Source organism: Branchiostoma lanceolatum, chromosome 17 (assembly GCF_035083965.1).
Source record: "Branchiostoma lanceolatum isolate klBraLanc5 chromosome 17, klBraLanc5.hap2, whole genome shotgun sequence".
Taxonomy (NCBI): Eukaryota; Metazoa; Chordata; class Leptocardii; order Amphioxiformes; family Branchiostomatidae; genus Branchiostoma; species Branchiostoma lanceolatum.
The window spans coordinates 10,818,067-10,834,937 of record NC_089738.1 but is presented as its reverse complement, the minus strand read 5'-3'; the positions used below and the strand labels follow the sequence as shown (position 1 = coordinate 10,834,937).

General features: G+C 41.2%; 2 protein-coding genes across 5 annotated transcripts; one reads left to right on the top strand and one right to left on the bottom strand.

Moving 5' to 3' along the window:
- Positions 1 to 3,732: 3,732 nt before the first annotated feature.
- On the top strand, positions 3,733 to 6,543 carry LOC136423135 (uncharacterized). 3 transcript variants are annotated; one of them, XM_066411174.1, is made up of 2 exons: positions 3,733 to 4,117; positions 5,357 to 6,543. In XM_066411174.1, the coding sequence occupies exon 2, from the start codon at positions 5,456 to 5,458 to the stop codon at positions 6,467 to 6,469; it is 1,014 nt and encodes a 337-aa protein (XP_066267271.1). In that variant the 5' UTR covers positions 3,733 to 4,117; positions 5,357 to 5,455; the 3' UTR covers positions 6,470 to 6,543. The 3 variants fall into 3 exon arrangements, with proteins under 3 accessions (XP_066267271.1, XP_066267270.1, XP_066267269.1); XM_066411173.1 differs by having other exon boundaries at positions 5,354 to 6,543; XM_066411172.1 differs by having other exon boundaries at positions 5,308 to 6,543.
- Positions 6,544 to 7,689: 1,146 nt separating this feature from the next.
- Positions 7,690 to 16,065, bottom strand: LOC136422851 (uncharacterized). 2 transcript variants are annotated; one of them, XM_066410758.1, is made up of 10 exons: positions 15,819 to 16,065; positions 13,571 to 13,799; positions 13,053 to 13,203; positions 12,185 to 12,320; positions 11,380 to 11,574; positions 11,010 to 11,109; positions 10,482 to 10,641; positions 9,544 to 9,789; positions 8,753 to 8,960; positions 7,690 to 8,472 (listed from the first exon to the last, which is right to left on the bottom strand). In XM_066410758.1, the coding sequence occupies exons 2-10, from the start codon at positions 13,729 to 13,731 to the stop codon at positions 8,258 to 8,260; spliced, it is 1,572 nt and encodes a 523-aa protein (XP_066266855.1). In that variant the 5' UTR covers positions 13,732 to 13,799; positions 15,819 to 16,065; the 3' UTR covers positions 7,690 to 8,257. The 2 variants fall into 2 exon arrangements, with proteins under 2 accessions (XP_066266855.1, XP_066266856.1); XM_066410759.1 differs by having other exon boundaries at positions 13,571 to 13,785.
- Between the last annotated feature and the right edge of the window lie 806 nt (positions 16,066 to 16,871).

The window sequence follows — 16,871 nt, the reverse complement described above, 5'->3', positions numbered from 1 at the left end:
TGAGTGTAGATAGCCTCTTCATCTCGGGATAAAGGTCAAGTGACGTCACGCACGGTAACCTCACATCCGGTCTTTCTACGAAACTTTCGCGAAGCTAGCTTTTGACAAAAACTGGTGTCTATAATTCACCAGGTTCACGACGACAACAAAACGATTTGTCACGTATTCCAGACAGCAGCATTAATATAAACATGACACATACCAAGCGCAGTTGTTGTGGCAGTGACCAAATCAACACAAAGCGGAGCAAAAACAGCATCAAACTTTGAACAAAAATAAACGAAACGATCAAATTTCAGAGAAACTAATTACTCAAATGACCTCAAATGAGGAAAGCCAGCTTTAGAATAGAAAATTACTTACCACTAGACGGTATAGTTCTCGCCAGATATGTACACCCGCGATTCACAGAAAAATGCTACATAAACAATGCTGTATCAAGCACTACGAGTAAAACGCTATCGAGCTACATATAACATAATGCTACGTTTGTATAATTCTTACAAAAAAAGAAACAACGCTTCTTACCATGACCAGCCGTACAGAAAACAACCGGGTCCCCAGAGTGAAGAAAGTAGGCAGCTACCAGTGAATTCCCGCGGCACAAAAGCAAACCTTCACAGTGACCCAAGTTCAAGCTAGTATTAAACTTGTAATAGAAATGACCCGGGAACTGTATGACTTAGTGGTTTTAGCACTGCTCCGCCCACCGGAGGAGTTTGTTGGCATCCCGAGGGCGAAGCTAGTATTAAACTTCTAGGAGAAGCACGCACGGTGAAACACGCAACACCCATCATCCTTTGTCTTGTGCCATAAACCGCACATCCTGTCCGTTAAAAGGGAACGCCTGTGTAGTTTTGCGTTTTCCCAGCAGGTGTCACTATGAGGCCAGATTTCTAGGAAGTGTTCAAGTTGAGAAAGCCATTTGGAGAAGTTCACTGTAATCAATCACACACGATATACCGGAAACGTGTAGCTAGTTCCACGAAACCGTGCAGGATCTCATTATAGTCAGTTCTAAGAATAACCTATGGGTACGATGAACTGGATACGTGAGTAGGTTACTAGTAGATAGCCACCATCGATATCCTCTGTTGGAAACTATCCAGGGTGGTACTCAAATATTGAAAGAAGGCTACACTCTGCTGAAATTCAAAAGACGTATCCATTACACTCTTAGCAATAGTGGCGTCGCGGTGGTGTAATGGCAGGGTGTTTGATCCCGAATCCTGAGGCCCATGACTTGTCATATTAACGTTGTAGTACGTGTGCACTTGCAATTGGGAAAGGCACTTTACGCGCACGAATTTCCTCACTTCAAACAGGTTAAAATGAGTACCTTGCTCTGGTTAGGGACGTCCTTCGGATAGGACGTAAACTTGAGGTCCCGTGTTTGAGGAGAGCCACGCCTTGAGTAAAAGAATCGAAAAGAGTAGAGCCAGCTATAGGGGTCCTTCCCGGTGTAAGTGGACCAAACAAATTCGTTGGGATGTGCAGCTTGTACTTTTAAGTAAAAACATCCTATCAACCAGAGGGTTTGCCCATTTTGTCCAGAGGTAGTTGAAGACGAATATCACTTTTGTCCCAAATATTTCGATATACGTAATTCACTATACTCAATGCTATCGTCGGATTAACCAGGACTTGAACAGCAAATGGACTTGAACAGCAAATGGACTCTCAATGGACTTGAACAGCAAATTTAAGTACATAATGACATGTGACAACCCATGCATGGTATACATTGGGAAATATATCAAAGAATGTCTAGACGTAAGAAACTCCTCCAATGAATGTAAAATCCCATTGTCATCCCATACTACTACACCATATTGTATAAGATAGACTTCTTCACCATATTGTATAAGATAGACTACTACATAATATTGTATTAGATAGATTGGTTAGCCTAATAGAATGTTATCTATGTACCAGTGAATGCTATACTTTGTACCTTGTACAATCGTTGTGCAATAAAGTTATTATTTTATTTAAGTATAAAATACACAAGACCAGAGGAGAGTGTTCTGATTCGTCCAATAATACATGTATAATTTTCTGAATCCAAGAACGTAATTGTATTGGCAACATGGCATTGTACCTAGACTAGTCAGCAGTTGCATTATACAGCATCAATATTTTGGTAACCCCCCAAGTATACCCTTCAGATTAATTACAGCCAGGTGTAGCATATTATATATCGCGAACAACTACTGGACAAACTTAAACTTGGCGGCTCTTAAGAAACCTTGGGTTGAGCTTAAAAATTAGCTTTGCAATGTGTTTGTGGATACTTGTTTGTCAACTTATAGCCTTAGTAACTGTATTTTCCACTTGCTTTAGGTCAAAAATGGATCTTTGATCTTTGTCAATCATCCCATTGAAACCCATACTTAATTGATTAAGACTTGAAAAAAGGGCGCCACAAAAATTGTTTACGAGGTATGCAAAATCAAACGAACATATAAACAAATAAACTGTAATCGAGGTGATAAGCTCACGAAATCCAAAATGCAAAGGTCTGGCTTATCTACTTTTGTCAAAGCTGCGAGTTGGCAACATTTAAATGGCCTTGGTGTAAAACACAGCTGCTACCTAGCGTTAAGCCAGGAGCAGATGCGGCCTACTCTAAGTGATGCACTAGTGCCTGGAGTGACTAATGCCACATGCGCTTTTATGCTACGGCCCCTCTTCCAATCCGGGACCCGGCCGGGCTGTTTGCGAAAACGAAAAAAATGCATATCAAGAAAAAACACAATATGTGGGTAGGAGTAATTATTATTTTACGCTTTGTATCATATTTGTCGTTTCCACAAGCTGCCCGACCGGGTCCCGCTTTGGAGATGGGACCGTAGCATTATTTGGGGTATTACTGACAACCCATGACATTGATTAAATGTTAATCTTTACTGTAAAACGTCAATTAGTACAGGCTTTTCATGGTGAAATACAAAACCTTCGTATTTCTTTGCAGTAGCTAGTTCCATGAAACCGTGCAGTAGAGAAAATTAATTAATCTTTTTGCTTGAACAGATGTGATATAGACGTAGTTTTCCTTCCAGAACAGATTTTGTGTTACCAAAGATTCTTACATAATAGAGAAAGGACTGAAATACTAATAATGCAGCGCTAATTGTTCCGAGTGCCACATGAACTTATGCAGCCTCTCCTTATACAACGATAGATAAGGATAATTAGACAATAAATGATGTAACTATATGCAAGCTAAGAACTGAACGAATGTGGAAAGGATTATCTACATCAGAGCCCGCCAAATAATCATTAACCGGGACGGCAGACGGTACAGGCTTCCGGGTACCTTTGACCCGCCTATGACGTCACGTTTCCAGAAAGTCACGTGTCAAACATGAGTGGGTCAGAATATCTGATGAAGGCAAAATAGTCGTGTGCGTTGAGCTTCAAAGTAACAGAAATGTTAAAACGTTTGATAAGGTTTTATATGGAATATGAAACTTAACTGTTGGTACTAGCGTTATTTGCTGAAAATTATTCATCATCACACACAGGCATTATTTCATTCGACATAACGCGACTTGTCCAACGACTCAACAGCCAACATAACCTGTTTTTAAAGAACTACCGCCATAGTGACCTTTGTCTCTCTGTGTTTACACGACGCAACCTTGTTAATTTAGTTAGTACACAGTTCACGTAACACCGCGTGGTAAAAGGTAAACAGTGCATCGGGGTAAGTTGCTCCTCTGAAATATGACTTGGACACTTACGTTTAATTCTACTTGTTGTTGTTGTTTAATGTAAGGAGGAGAACGATAACTGGGAGTCGGTTAGAATTCCTACGCTACCTTCTTTTACAACATTGCTCATGACCACACGTAGATATCAATGGTAATCGGAATATGGGATAGTGAATTTATGCCAAGTAGTCATCTTCACTTCTAATATTCAATTACTGTCTGTGGACATGATAACATTTGTTCTGGATTATTTGCATAACAATCAACAAGTTGTCTTGTCCTCGTAGTTTGTTATAAAACCGCTCCAGGGCAGTTAGAACCGGTTCTTGTCCATCGCAGGCCAAAGGTTACAGGATCACGGCATCCTGGAGACATGACTGACCGAGGTGGAAGAGTCGATGGTGAGAAACTCTAATGCTATGTCTTTTCTATCCTTTACAGCTTTATCTGAAATATCTGGCCGAGTCTTTGAGCTACACACTGCATACAAACGAATCTACGACATGCTAAGTGTATGATTTACAAAGTTACAAGGCTTAGTATTTCACAGCTGCAATCAGTTTTTGACCTTCGGCCTGCAAACAAGTGAACTATTTGTTTCACCAAAATGACTTAGCAGTTCCACCATGTTTAATTCAACTATAATTATTTATGCAGGTGTTTGCTGTAAAATACTTCCAAGAGTTAATTTTCTTTCTTCTTGTCCATCATACTTTGATTAAACGTATCTAGAAAATCTAATCAAATCTGCTCTTTGGTAAATGAGGAAAATGTCACGTGGAAGAATTCTTATCTGGAACATCGGACTTCCACACGTCTGTTTTTGATAATATCATTTCACTGGTCGTATACAAGCTTTTCATTGACGTCATAGTAATTATGATTTGAATCCCATGGGACCATGTTGGTGGGTATTTGGTTAGGTATAGCAGTGTACGTGGTTTATGGACCTACGTACACTGTAGTCCAATATGGCGCAAGTGACGTCAAATGAAAAGCCTGTATAACACCACCATCTGCCTTACCGTCCGGCACCTGCAGGTCTAAGTAGGCATTCGTAAGTCTAGCAAATCCACGAATTAGTACAATTTGCATGCATCACGCAACTTTTTAAAAGGTATCTTAAATTTTTGGGTTATCATTTCTGATAGACATGATGTTTAGAAAAATGAATTCAGCAAAACTAACATTATTCAACACCATTGTCACTCAACTATCATTAAATCGATCAAGATACTAGTGTATCTGAGTGTTTACACAGACACGGGAATTCAGACAGCGTCCATGGCGTGGCCTCTCACTTAAATTCCTTCCGCCTCATTTATTGATTTTCGTCGAATCAGTGCCTTCCTTCTAAAGCTGTTATTCATGACTGACATGAGGGTACTGATAAAAGAAAAAAAGACAATAATGAGCTATACTTTATTGACGTAGTGAACTGTTCTTGTTTTTTTTAGTAACTAACACGAATCTGGAATGTTATCTGGAATAATAGAGCATGACCACTCATTAGATGTTGTTGTGGACCTGCGTCATTACATACATTCCAGGCAAAGTAATAAACGATTGGAACTACTCGTATGTCTTTCAGATCGACCTTGAGGTTAGGAGCTGGTATTACTTCATTCCCGTTGCAGCAGCTGTCACCTTTGACCTCTTAATTCTGTGATTGACGTCAACCCGCAGTCTGACTTCCAACGCCGCAGTCTCCAGACCAGACGCACACTTGTCTGATCGCCATGTTTGCCCAGAGGGTGTCTAATAAGTTCGGTCCTGGCTTCCGACAAGATGGCCAACCAGAGCTACCGGATTATTCTAGATGCGGTTGCCATCCTCCTAGCTGCATCACGGAGCAATATGGCAAGGATAATTTGAGTTGGCAACAGACTGCCTTCTCACCAGAGGGGTGGAGTTGCCAACCGACTGCCTTCTCGCCAGAGATATTATCTATGGCACGTTCTGACTTCGGTTGCAACGGTGCAGATCTCGACCGATGGAGGCACCCCGAAGTTCTACCAACCATCGTGGAAACCAGGTCCATCACGGTGGAAGAGTTTGACAGGATGTCTGCCGGTGCCAAGAGAGGACCCGCCTTCGACACCAACCATGAGCCCACCCTACAGGGGAATTTTGCTTTCTTCGCACACGGTGCAAGAGGGTGGGGCTTTGACGTGGTCAAACCTTCGATCTATCATGTGAGTGGAGAAAACACCGGAGAAACACCCCAAAATGCCTTCTATACGTCAGCACACGGCCTTCCATATCAGAGCCAGAACGGAGATAAGCATTCATCAGCGTACATCTATAACCATGACGACAAAACACACCAACCCGTTACGGGAGCACTACACGCTCTTTACAAGGCCCAGGAACGTTTCCACCATACACAGTCACAGCAGAATACAGGCAGGAAGAACAAGTGTTCCATGGTGAGTCGGAAAAACGAGGAACAATACGCGACATACGTGGACAAAAAAGTCAGAACAAAACGACAAGCTCCGGATCCTGTCAGTCAAGTGATTCGCAATGCCGAAAAAATGTGGCATGAAAAATGTACTGGTGCTTCTCAAGTTCATTCACACCACGATTCCTCATCATCCACGGAGAGGACTCAACAGCAACAAGACCACCGAGACAACGTCACACGTGACGTCAAACAAGATGGCGGCGGCACTGTGTCTGTGAGACTTCCCCCGAAAAAGCGGCGTAGGCTGGATGATATAGTCATGAGATTGAAAGGCTCTACCTACTAGCACCGTGTTTTACCACGTATGACGCATTGTACTGTATTATTTGTATCAAAGACATAAGTATACCGTCCGTTGAATATTCTGACGTCAGTACATGGCATAACTATTGCCCGTTTCATAACCTAGTTGTTGTGAATTATGATGCACATAGATAGTTAAATGTCGTTGATATGTAAACAGCAATTGCAAGACTATCATTATAATTAGTAGATATAGAAATGGTTTTATGATAACTTAAGGATCGTCATTGACATTGTGTGTTATGCTTTGGCCATGGGTTGTTCTGTCATTAAAGAAATGTTGTATGGATCATTAATTACAATATGTCTCAGACCGTTTCTGAGTTCTCATGCATGGAATTCCGGTTTAAAAGATTTGAGGACGTTATGTGTATACTTAGAATTCAGAGGCACTAATATGATACTAATATATATAGACCCATTACTTGGCCCCTTCAGGCTTAACTACCCAACATTGGGCTGTGGTAGTCACAAGAAATGGGTCGCTAGGGGAAGGTAATGTAGCCAGGGAATTGTCAACCGTAAGCGCCTTGCCTGTGCTGCTTGTAACAGACGGTAGATGTCGCTGTTGCAGATCACAATCAAGTACTGACCAGCTTGACCTTCCTTTTCGCGACCCCAACCCAGTCACCCAATAACACGCAGAACCATACCAACGCACATTCATAAACAGCCCGCTGCAGTGCCGTAATAAACCGCCAGGTAAAGCATTTTCGAACATGACCTTCGTTTTGGCAACCGCTTCTCACCTATCAAATATCATGACGATCCATCCATTACTTCTCTCTATCTCTCTCTCTCTCTCGATGTATATATATATCTGATTATGCAAATAAGACATTTGCATAAATTATATAAGTTAATGATATTTTCTACCAAATAACACAAGTTGTCAAGAGTGAAAGAGTAGTTCTTTTCATTGATCATGCAAATGAGGTCCTGATTTGCTTGATGATGTTCACCCACCTCTAATTAAATTCCAAACGCCGCAAATATGAAATTCCCGTCATTTACCACCATGGTATCATAGTATTCTCCAAACAGAGCTTTCGGTCGGGGGCCTAGCTAGTGGTGGCCGCGATTTTTAACGTCTCCCTTCTTTCCGCTTGGCGTTGATAGATACACGACTCCCGAATGTTCACAATTTTAGAGGTTAGCAAGCGAGTGGTTAGTCCAAAGCAACAAAAAAAACTCCGCACAAAGTTTGTTAGTGGCAAAACTTTTTGATTTTTATTTCACGAGTTTTCTACATAAAATAGGTATACACAAAGACTACTAGTTTAAAGACCCTTAACTGTTGTCAGTCTATCAATAAGGGCTATTGTTCTCTAAGAGAAGTGTTGCTTCACATGCTTGAAAACACTTTTTGAGGCCATGCGTCAGGAAAACAGTTTCACAGTTTCTAATGACTATCACTTTACAGTTCTTACGACGGTCGTGTTGTAATGAATTTGACTATATTATTCTTTTACATTATGACGCCCCCCAGTCAGCTTTGCTAAGCCCCTTACCCTTCGAAACTCACTCGTGAGGGAAATAATGTCAAAATCGTCAACTAGAGGGCTTCTATCACGAATATCTACTTTCATGCAGGAGAGATTAGGACTGATTGACCTCTTACTGCCAAAACGATAATCATACCTCTAAGACTAACAATGACACAGATCTATACCGAAACAACTGAGGGAATCTTCAACCCCAAACACAATATCATCTGTAGTCCATCGAATAAATATAAAATATTGTGCGTGCTTTTCGGAAAACGTCTCTATCACTTCAAACAGTCGTTCACATTGACAAGTTGAAAGCCGGAGTTTTCGTACAGGTAGTCCATGAGGAAAGCTGAGATCATGTAGCTGTCTGGGTGGTCAGTGTCCAGACTAAGGATCCCTCCTTTCGAGATGCGTTCATACAGGATCCGGAGCGCCTTAGGTGTCCTCTCCACATCTCTGAACCGATAGTAGTTATCCTCCCTCAACAACGTACCTGAAATAAGGATCAAATCTTGGACTTAGATTTCAGATTCAGAGAAAGATATTGAGAAGAATAAGGTTAAGAATCGGCTAAAGTTTGACCTAACTCTGACGACCAAAATTTATGTTTTCTTGCGTGATTTGGTTTTATTTTCAATTCTGGAAAATTTCTTATCAAATATATTCTTATCATTTTACGTTACGTTATTTCAAGTTGTGTTATGATATGTTAAGTTGTGTTTCTTATGTTTTCTGTGTAAAATTAGAAGATGATGGACAAATAAGCGGCTTACCAAGGTTTGGAGGGAACTTGGTTGTCGGCTGAATGAGCCTCAGTCCTCTGCTCTTTGCTGTATCCTGAACCCGTTGCGACAGGCCATCCGGATAGTAATAGGCAGGCCGCACCCCCACTTCCTTCATCCGCTGCACGGCCGATATCAGACTCATCCTCATTACATCGGCGTTCTGTAGGACCCAGTGGTCTGCTGGAAAGGGCGCATTCTATGGGGGAGATTTAAAAACAATTAATGATGGTACTAACATTGGTATAACCGCCCTTCGACGTACTGTAACATGTGAAATGTTCACGGGAAAAAGTCCTTACAGCTGAACTAGCTTTTTGATAGTTGTGTCTCCAAAATTGAAATATGGTGTCTTATAATTGTGGCGTCTATTTGGTAGTGAAAGTATAGTCTGGTGCTCTGTGACCTTGGTACTGCAGCAGAACTTCCGGTCTTTGTCTTGATTTTTATAGTGATGGAGAGCTTGTGTAAGAAAGAAGAGGTGTAGTATGGGCTCGGGTACGTCGTAGGTACGTCCACCAGTAATTTTGTACTTCATGCACAGACAGGCCATTTTCCTTCTGTCTTCAAGCGACATCCGCTGTAGAATTGTTTTTATTTCAAATGGTGAGCCCTGCTGTTTTTGACATTATGTACTTTTCTAATGATTCTGTAGACTACTGATGGAAGTGATCTTCATAAGAAATGTCTTTTCTTCGTACTAAAGAATGCATACTGTACATACAGTCTGTTGGAAGCTCTACATGGAAATTACTAGTCGCACTCAAAGGAAGACAACGAACCTCCCGTATTCCTATCGTATATCTGTCGGCCCACTTGGTGATCAGGTCCGGGGAGTCCTGCACGAAGTCCCCGTAGACGAAGAGCGTGACCGGCATGTTGCTGGGGTGCGCCCGGATTGTCTCCACCAGCTTGTGGGCCGCCTTCCTGTTCATCCCGACCTGAACCGTCAGGGCCAGGCGGGCAGGACTACCGGGAGAACAGCTGGAGTAGGCCACGCCAGCAGCTCCAGGGGTACCAGCTGGGATCTATAACAACCGACAGTAGGTGATCTTCATTATCTTCATTAGCTGTTTAAAGAGGCCGCCATTTTTCACCCTAATTTCTCCACGTTTTCAGACGATAAGAAAACTACTCACCTCTTAACATCACAAAACCCACATATTACAGAAAAAGTGGGATCATTCGTCTTTCACTGTCTCGGAAAAAAGAGCCGAACCCAATAAGTTAGAACTTAGCGTCAGTAGTTAAGACTAGAGTAGTTATATGTTTTATTGTTTATCATTATCCGTCTACTCCATGTTTATTTACTTATTTATTGCACTTCTCCCAAAACTGGAAGGCATGGCGAAACATGTACTTGCAATTAGCCTACGGGCAGAAATTTACACTAAACTTTCATTATCCCCGGTACTAGTTTTACATCTGTAGATGTTCCCTCCTCAAACGTTAGGTAAAACACTGCCAAAATGAAGAGAACCATTTCTATGACACCCCTTCTTATCTCCAGTGATGTACGTCTCAATATATATTTTTATCCTTTTCCGTTAACATATCTGTGTGTTCCTTAAGCTTGCAATTAGCCTACAGGCACCAAGGGCCTGGAATCTATGCATTTGTTTATATGTTTATACATGTGCAAGTATCCTATAATTAGATAACGAGTTCAAAACAAAGATGTGGACAGAAAGCGTTACATGTGCATCCCCGCTGTACTTACGTCAACCTTGTGAATGGCTTCCATGTCTTCATATCTTTTGTACTCCCCTGCCCAATCCAGCATACTGATGCCATGGGTCTTCAGAGTATTCCTAAGATCTTGTTTTCTTTGTGTTGACCATCCTGGTATAGGGAACGAGTCATGGAACTCTCCATAAAACCTGTAAATGTTTACATGGTTAACATTTACATCAAGTCACGCGCGCGCTAGACTGTGCTCTCGCGAGAGCAGAATCAAAGTGGAGCCGGACTTTGGAAAGGGGTCCATTGGATGCATTTGTAACATCTCGAAATGTTGAATAGCAAAATTCTTTTATTCACAACCAAGTATTTTACAAGCTGCCTGTCATCTTCATCAGGGCAATACTGACTAGTTCACAGTGCACTGACTAGGTGTTACTGCTAACAATGCATTCCCAAAGGTAAAGCAACAATGGTGAGATGATGCAGTTCCAAATGTAAAGAATTGTTACTAAGATACTAAGCTCTAGCTCTAAGTGAAAGCCATATAGAGGAGCAATGCACGCACTTGTCTATCCACTTGAAGGTTCCTTCTTTGACCATCTTGTCCAGGATGTCGTACTCAGCTCCCTCGACGTCAAGCTTGAAGATGACGTAGTCTTCCAATGCTTGGCAAAAGAAGAGTGGTTGAGATTAGCGTGAAACCATGCAAAGTACTTCATATAGATGTATTTGAAACATGTATATGTGCTAGTATTTGCAACCTCTGATCAAATTCAAGGGTTATACTGGCTTTCAAATCTCAGGTGGAAACATCGGTGATAGCCTTTGTCGCAGTAAACGGACGATAGCAGTTTTGTATGATTAAATGACAATGATAACCTAATTTCGATTTCATGATCATGCTATTAGATATGTACATGTCATTTTAAACATACCTGTGTTTTCTTGTATCCACGTGGACAGATCCACCATTGGTATGACGTTTCGTACACCGAATCGTCGGCCGTGAATTTCGCCCTGCTTCTCTGATTCCGAGGCGTAGATGGCCCCCCCTCCCCACTGCATGTCCTTACCAGCGACGGCACCCTTGTCTGGTTTCCAGGCAGACTCGGCGTAGGCCGTGATATTTCCTGATAAGGAAATTCGTGCGTTTATTTCATGTTTCAACTTTGAACTATTCTATATGTCAACGTTCTATACACCTAGGCTGATAAAATCACACAGAAATATACAAAAGTAAATGATAGCCCTCGTTTTGAAAAATGAGTTGATTGATTAATTGTCAAAGATGCAAGTGAAAACAATAAGAAATCTTAATACAAATGTGCGAGGGGGGCCGAAAGCTTGCAAGCTTATATGTTGGCCACCAAGGTAACTAAGATTATAGCAAAAATTAAATAAACAAAATTGAGTAATAAGTACACTGTATTACATAATGAAATTATCAATTCAAAAATGAAACTACACATAAGTGAAACTAAACATAGACGTATAGATCAACACAAAATTAAGTTAATAATTGATAACACAAAAAGGGAGAACACCTTACTACAAGGTGATAATACAAGGAAAGTATACTTCAGAGCATTACATGCAGATGTTCAAGCTTATAAGGCTAAGACTTAACCTTCTCCTTACTGAAGTAGCTGCTTGGCACAAAATATGTATTGGTTACAGGGTTAGGCAGTAGGGAGAAGATACATCCATTCCTAAACAAGTGTTAAGAGTGGCATGACTGACCATCTTCCCCCGCCACGGCGACTGGGCAGTGCAGGACGTGGTTGGAGTAGGACGCGAAGTAGGGCGCCAGCCTCGCGTCCAGCTCGAACGAGTGGATGATGTAATCCTTACCATCAGGGTATGTCTCCCGGAATAACTGTGTGGACCATAGCAATAGAAGTCTCGATACTTGATTTAAACATTATGACAAAGATCACTCCAAAGATATATACGCTGAATTTTTAGTATCTGTAGTTCTAGAATACTAGTACTTCGTTGTTTTTTTTTTGTTCCAAGAATTTATGGTACATTCTATAATGTCCTAGGCGATTCTCTAAATTAGAGGAAACTCATTGATGCAAGATCATGTTTTAGTAACAAAACTATATGTTTTGAATTAACAATTAACACACTGTATACGGTAATTTATCTGGTAGGGCAATCTGATAGCAGCGTATGTAACAGTATAATGTGAAACATCGTACCAAAGGGTGCTGAATTCAAGTCCCAAAAGGGTACAAAAGGAAAGAAACTTAAACATTTCCACAAGTCATATCTTTAGTCATGTTTAATTTCCCATGGAGACTCTTCCTGTACGCTTTCTCTCTTTTCATATGTAACTTGAGAGTTGAAGTCGTAGCAAAGCTATTCACTTAGACAGCATGCATCTTGAAAAACCACGGGTGAAACCAAGGATGTTTAAACCTCATCGATGAAACATTCGGCCGGCTGCTTGGAAACAGAACATATTTGAGATGATTTTTCTCACTTACTCCTTTAATGAATAAAGAAACATTTGTTTTTTCTTCAACATGTTTACCTCATCACAAAGATGTGGCCAAACCGTGACTTTCTAAAGCGGTTTTTCGAAGAAGAAACGTTCTCTTACCTGCACAGTAGATGCAACATTAGCTCCGCAGTCCAGAAGTATTTTCCGTGGACCATCCCCCTGTAGTGGTACACTATCATCCCCCTGTCGTGGTACACTACCATCCCTCTGTAGTGGTATCTGTGACATCTGTAGTGGTATCTGTGGCGGCCTACATCAAACAATAAGTCGTTAGTTGCTAGAAATGTTTCTGTTCAATCCAACTCAAAGATGCCAATAGTTTAGTTTAGCTTCGATATGTAAAAGTGGTTAACAACGTAAGAAGATATCAATTAAGACGTAATTAACAAAATGATTAATGAAGGCCAACTGCAGCCGTCTATATTATTAAAACACAGCACAACACAACAGCACACAGCACACAACACAACACAGTACAACACAATACAGCACAACACAACACAAAACAGCACACGTGACACCACACAACACAGCACATGTGACACAACACAACACAGCACAGCACGCCTGACACCACACAACACAACACAACACAGTACTGTTGAGATTTTACTTACCGAAGAGACTCGTCTAAAGAAGAGCGAACAGGCACATCGCGGCTGACAGTAGGGCGAATATCGACGGTGGTGCCGAAGTTTTGCAGCAAAGACAGGGTATATCCCAGGACTACTCCGAACACGACGAAGATCACCTTGCTTGGCGTGTTGCCGTTGGCCATCTTGATCCCGCTCTGCCGACTTTTCTTTACCCAACGCCCACTGACCGGCTTCAGCTGATAGAAAAGATCTTAAAAAAGATTTTCAGTTGGGCATGACACCGTTGATTCTAAAAGTTTATATATGATATTCCAAATCGGTATCTAGACAATAATGAGGAAGCTTATCTATGAAAAACTAGCTGTTACAGCGGCTGAAGCTCGCCCCCTCTCCCGGAACAGGCCGTGTAGGGAAGGCCCATTTCGAAGTAGAACGAGTTTCATGACAGAATAATGGTAGAAAGTGACTGTTTAGATTAAGATTGTGACTAGTTCTGACGACATTGCGCCGACATTGCCCCGGAGATAAGAATGATTTTTTTTCTTGTGCACTGACGTCATTTGATTCTGACATAGGCGCGTCTTACCGTGACTGGTGAATATGATGTTTTTACATTTAAGTTAGGAAAACTTCGGATGCACACGTGATTCCTCCGTTTGATTATTCTAACTGTACTAACTTTGAATCAATAAACATATTTTGCTTCCTACAACTGCCTTGATAGACATATTCACTACATTCTTCCACAAAACATGGTCAACCTCGCCATTTTGACAAGATGGACCTGTCCACTGAAGAGAGAATGCAATGTTTAAACAGTAAATGCTCTTTCTTGGGTCAAACATTGATAAAATTCGGTTCATATATAAAGCAACTGTATTGTCTGATAAATATTCCAACGCAACCCAACCGACTTTTGACACTTGACGTAAGATCCAAATATCTAGTTCTGCGTCAGAACTATTGATTTTGTGTTGAATAGCAACTCTTGCGGACACCTCCTTGAGGGGGGCCTGCATGGGGGTGCCCGACAACGCTCTACTGTAAATTCTAATTCAAAAGTCACACACCTTCCGACTGAACTCTTTCGTCAAAATTTTTTTTACCGCCTTTGGCAAGTTATTCAACCTATTTTTTTCAGCAACCTATGGAGTTGAGAATAGACAAGAAATAGAAACGGTCTACTATGATCGAAGTTGAAAATAGACAACAAATAGACAACCATAGCCTACTATGGAGTTGAGAATAGACACAAATAGACAACTATGGCCTACTATAAGGGCCGTCGTTCGACGTATGAAATGCCCTGCTTCTGGAGAGAAAAACGTAGCTAGAGAAAAAACTAAATTTTTGAAACCTTTGAAACAGAATCTGGATTTAACTTGGTCTAGCGGTATAACCGACATTACAACACACCAGGACTGAAAAATATGGTAGAAATTACCCTAACACAGTAACATGTCTATGTAATTACCAGGGGAAAAGGGGGTCCTCTGTGCGTCCAGCTGCAAAAGAGGGCAACTAAGACGTATCAAAATTCAGCAAACTACGATGTAGTTAAATGTGTTCATAACTGGCGACTTAACCTACCTCTCCAACTAACCATTGAGAAACTGACCATCCGATGCCGGAGGCAAATTAAACTGACCTAGCTGTAGGCCACCATAATAACCGGAGCTGATGATAGCTGGAGCTACAATTGTGACCCATATTTCAATTATTTATTGGTTTAGCATGTACATTGTGACCCATATAGATCGATAAAACCTAAATTTTCCATTTTCATATGAAATGTACCGCCATGATAACCACATTCCGTTTGAAAACGTGGGAATGGATTGGTCAAGCGCAACTTTGATAGAAAGAAGCTAAAACATGACATCGTTTCAGTAGTTTCATTCAATATCATTTGTTCTTTAAAAAACGTAAATATATAGCCTATTATGAGGGCCGCTTCTGGAGGGAACAACGCAACATTTGAAGCAGAATCTTGCTTCATTTGAATCGGCAGAATTTGAATCGGTCAAGCAGCATAACCGTCAGTATAACACACCAGGACTGAAAGAAATAGTATAAATTGTCCTAAATGGCAGAAATATTTCATCAGAAGACTTGGTATAGATTTAGTTACAAATGGCACATCTGCCTTAGGCCTATTGTTCAGCAACCTATGGAGTCGAGAATACTAGTAGACAACAAATCTTCCGCATCAAACCTATCCATGGTCAACTTTAACAACAATAACAGCAAGATCAGAATAAGTACCTACCTGTATTCCGGCTTGTCGGAGCTGAGGGACAGCAGTTGTGGATACTGACGGAACTCAGGATGTTCAGGGAAGGTACGCTGCTCAGTGCGAGGTCAGTTACTTTATGGGTCACTCTGGGAGACTACCAATCGGAGCCGTCCATTCACCATAAGATGGCCTGGAGCACCATGACAACACACCCTGAAAAATCAAAAACCGGTTTTGCAACTCACCCCCCCCACAAAGGATCGCCAGGTCATATGACGTACGGTGGACAGACAAGTGACTGTAGTCTTGATATAATTGCATCAAGAAAGTACTTCAGTTCTATTGTACCTTCCACAGAGAAGTAACAGTTGTCGACACTGGCGGACCTCAGGACGATTCAGTCTTTGATATACATGATCAGCCTGACTGAGATCGCGCTCCTATCGTTGACCGATACCACCCTCCTCCCTCAAAAGGTAGAAATGCAAAACAAATACGTAGAAATGCAGATATTTGTTGACGGACATGCAGCCACCTCCTCATTGGTTACTTTTCTAGATGGTTGAAATGCTAATTAGGATAGGTCTAGTGTTTGCCACAATGACCTCGTTTTAATCCCATCATGTCTGCCGAATGGGAAAGGTATATAGGGAAGGGGAATCTAGCTTGCCCCGGGACCTACATTGTACATTAGGGCTAATAATATATATATAATAATAATAATAATAATAATTATATATATATAGTTAGCTCTAGGGCATCTTTTGTTCCATCACTTCCTTTGTTTTAGAAAAAAAGGTTCAATTCACAAATTGATTGAACTTCCTTGCTTTATTCTGTCCAAACTTTACCTCATATCTGCCATCTATTCCGCAGTGTAAAATTGAGTATTCTTGTCTCCATCGGATGTTTGAACACGATATGACTTTTTTGCCTTTCTCAAACGACAGTTGTTGATACAGCGTCGATGGGATCCCGGGAGACAATGCCACCTGCATTGCTGTTTTTCTTCATTGTCATTGTGTGCTTATGTCTGTGGTTAGTTCTGTCATAACTATAGGAAAGTTGTATGGATCATTCAGACCA

Bases quoted from the DNA above. Each gene is read 5' to 3' on its own strand.
- LOC136423135 (XM_066411174.1), top strand. From the start codon at position 5,456: ATGTTTGCCCAGAGGGTGTCTAATAAGTTCGGTCCTGGCTTCCGACAA.
- LOC136422851 (XM_066410758.1), bottom strand. From the start codon at position 13,731: ATGGCCAACGGCAACACGCCAAGCAAGGTGATCTTCGTCGTGTTCGGA. The intron at 13,204-13,570 runs GTAAGTAAAATC...TGTTTGATGTAG, and splicing joins TCTTTAGACGAGTCTCTTCG to GCCGCCACAGATACCACTAC. The intron at 8,473-8,752 runs GTAAGCCGCTTA...TCCTTATTTCAG, and splicing joins CAAGTTCCCTCCAAACCTTG to GTACGTTGTTGAGGGAGGAT.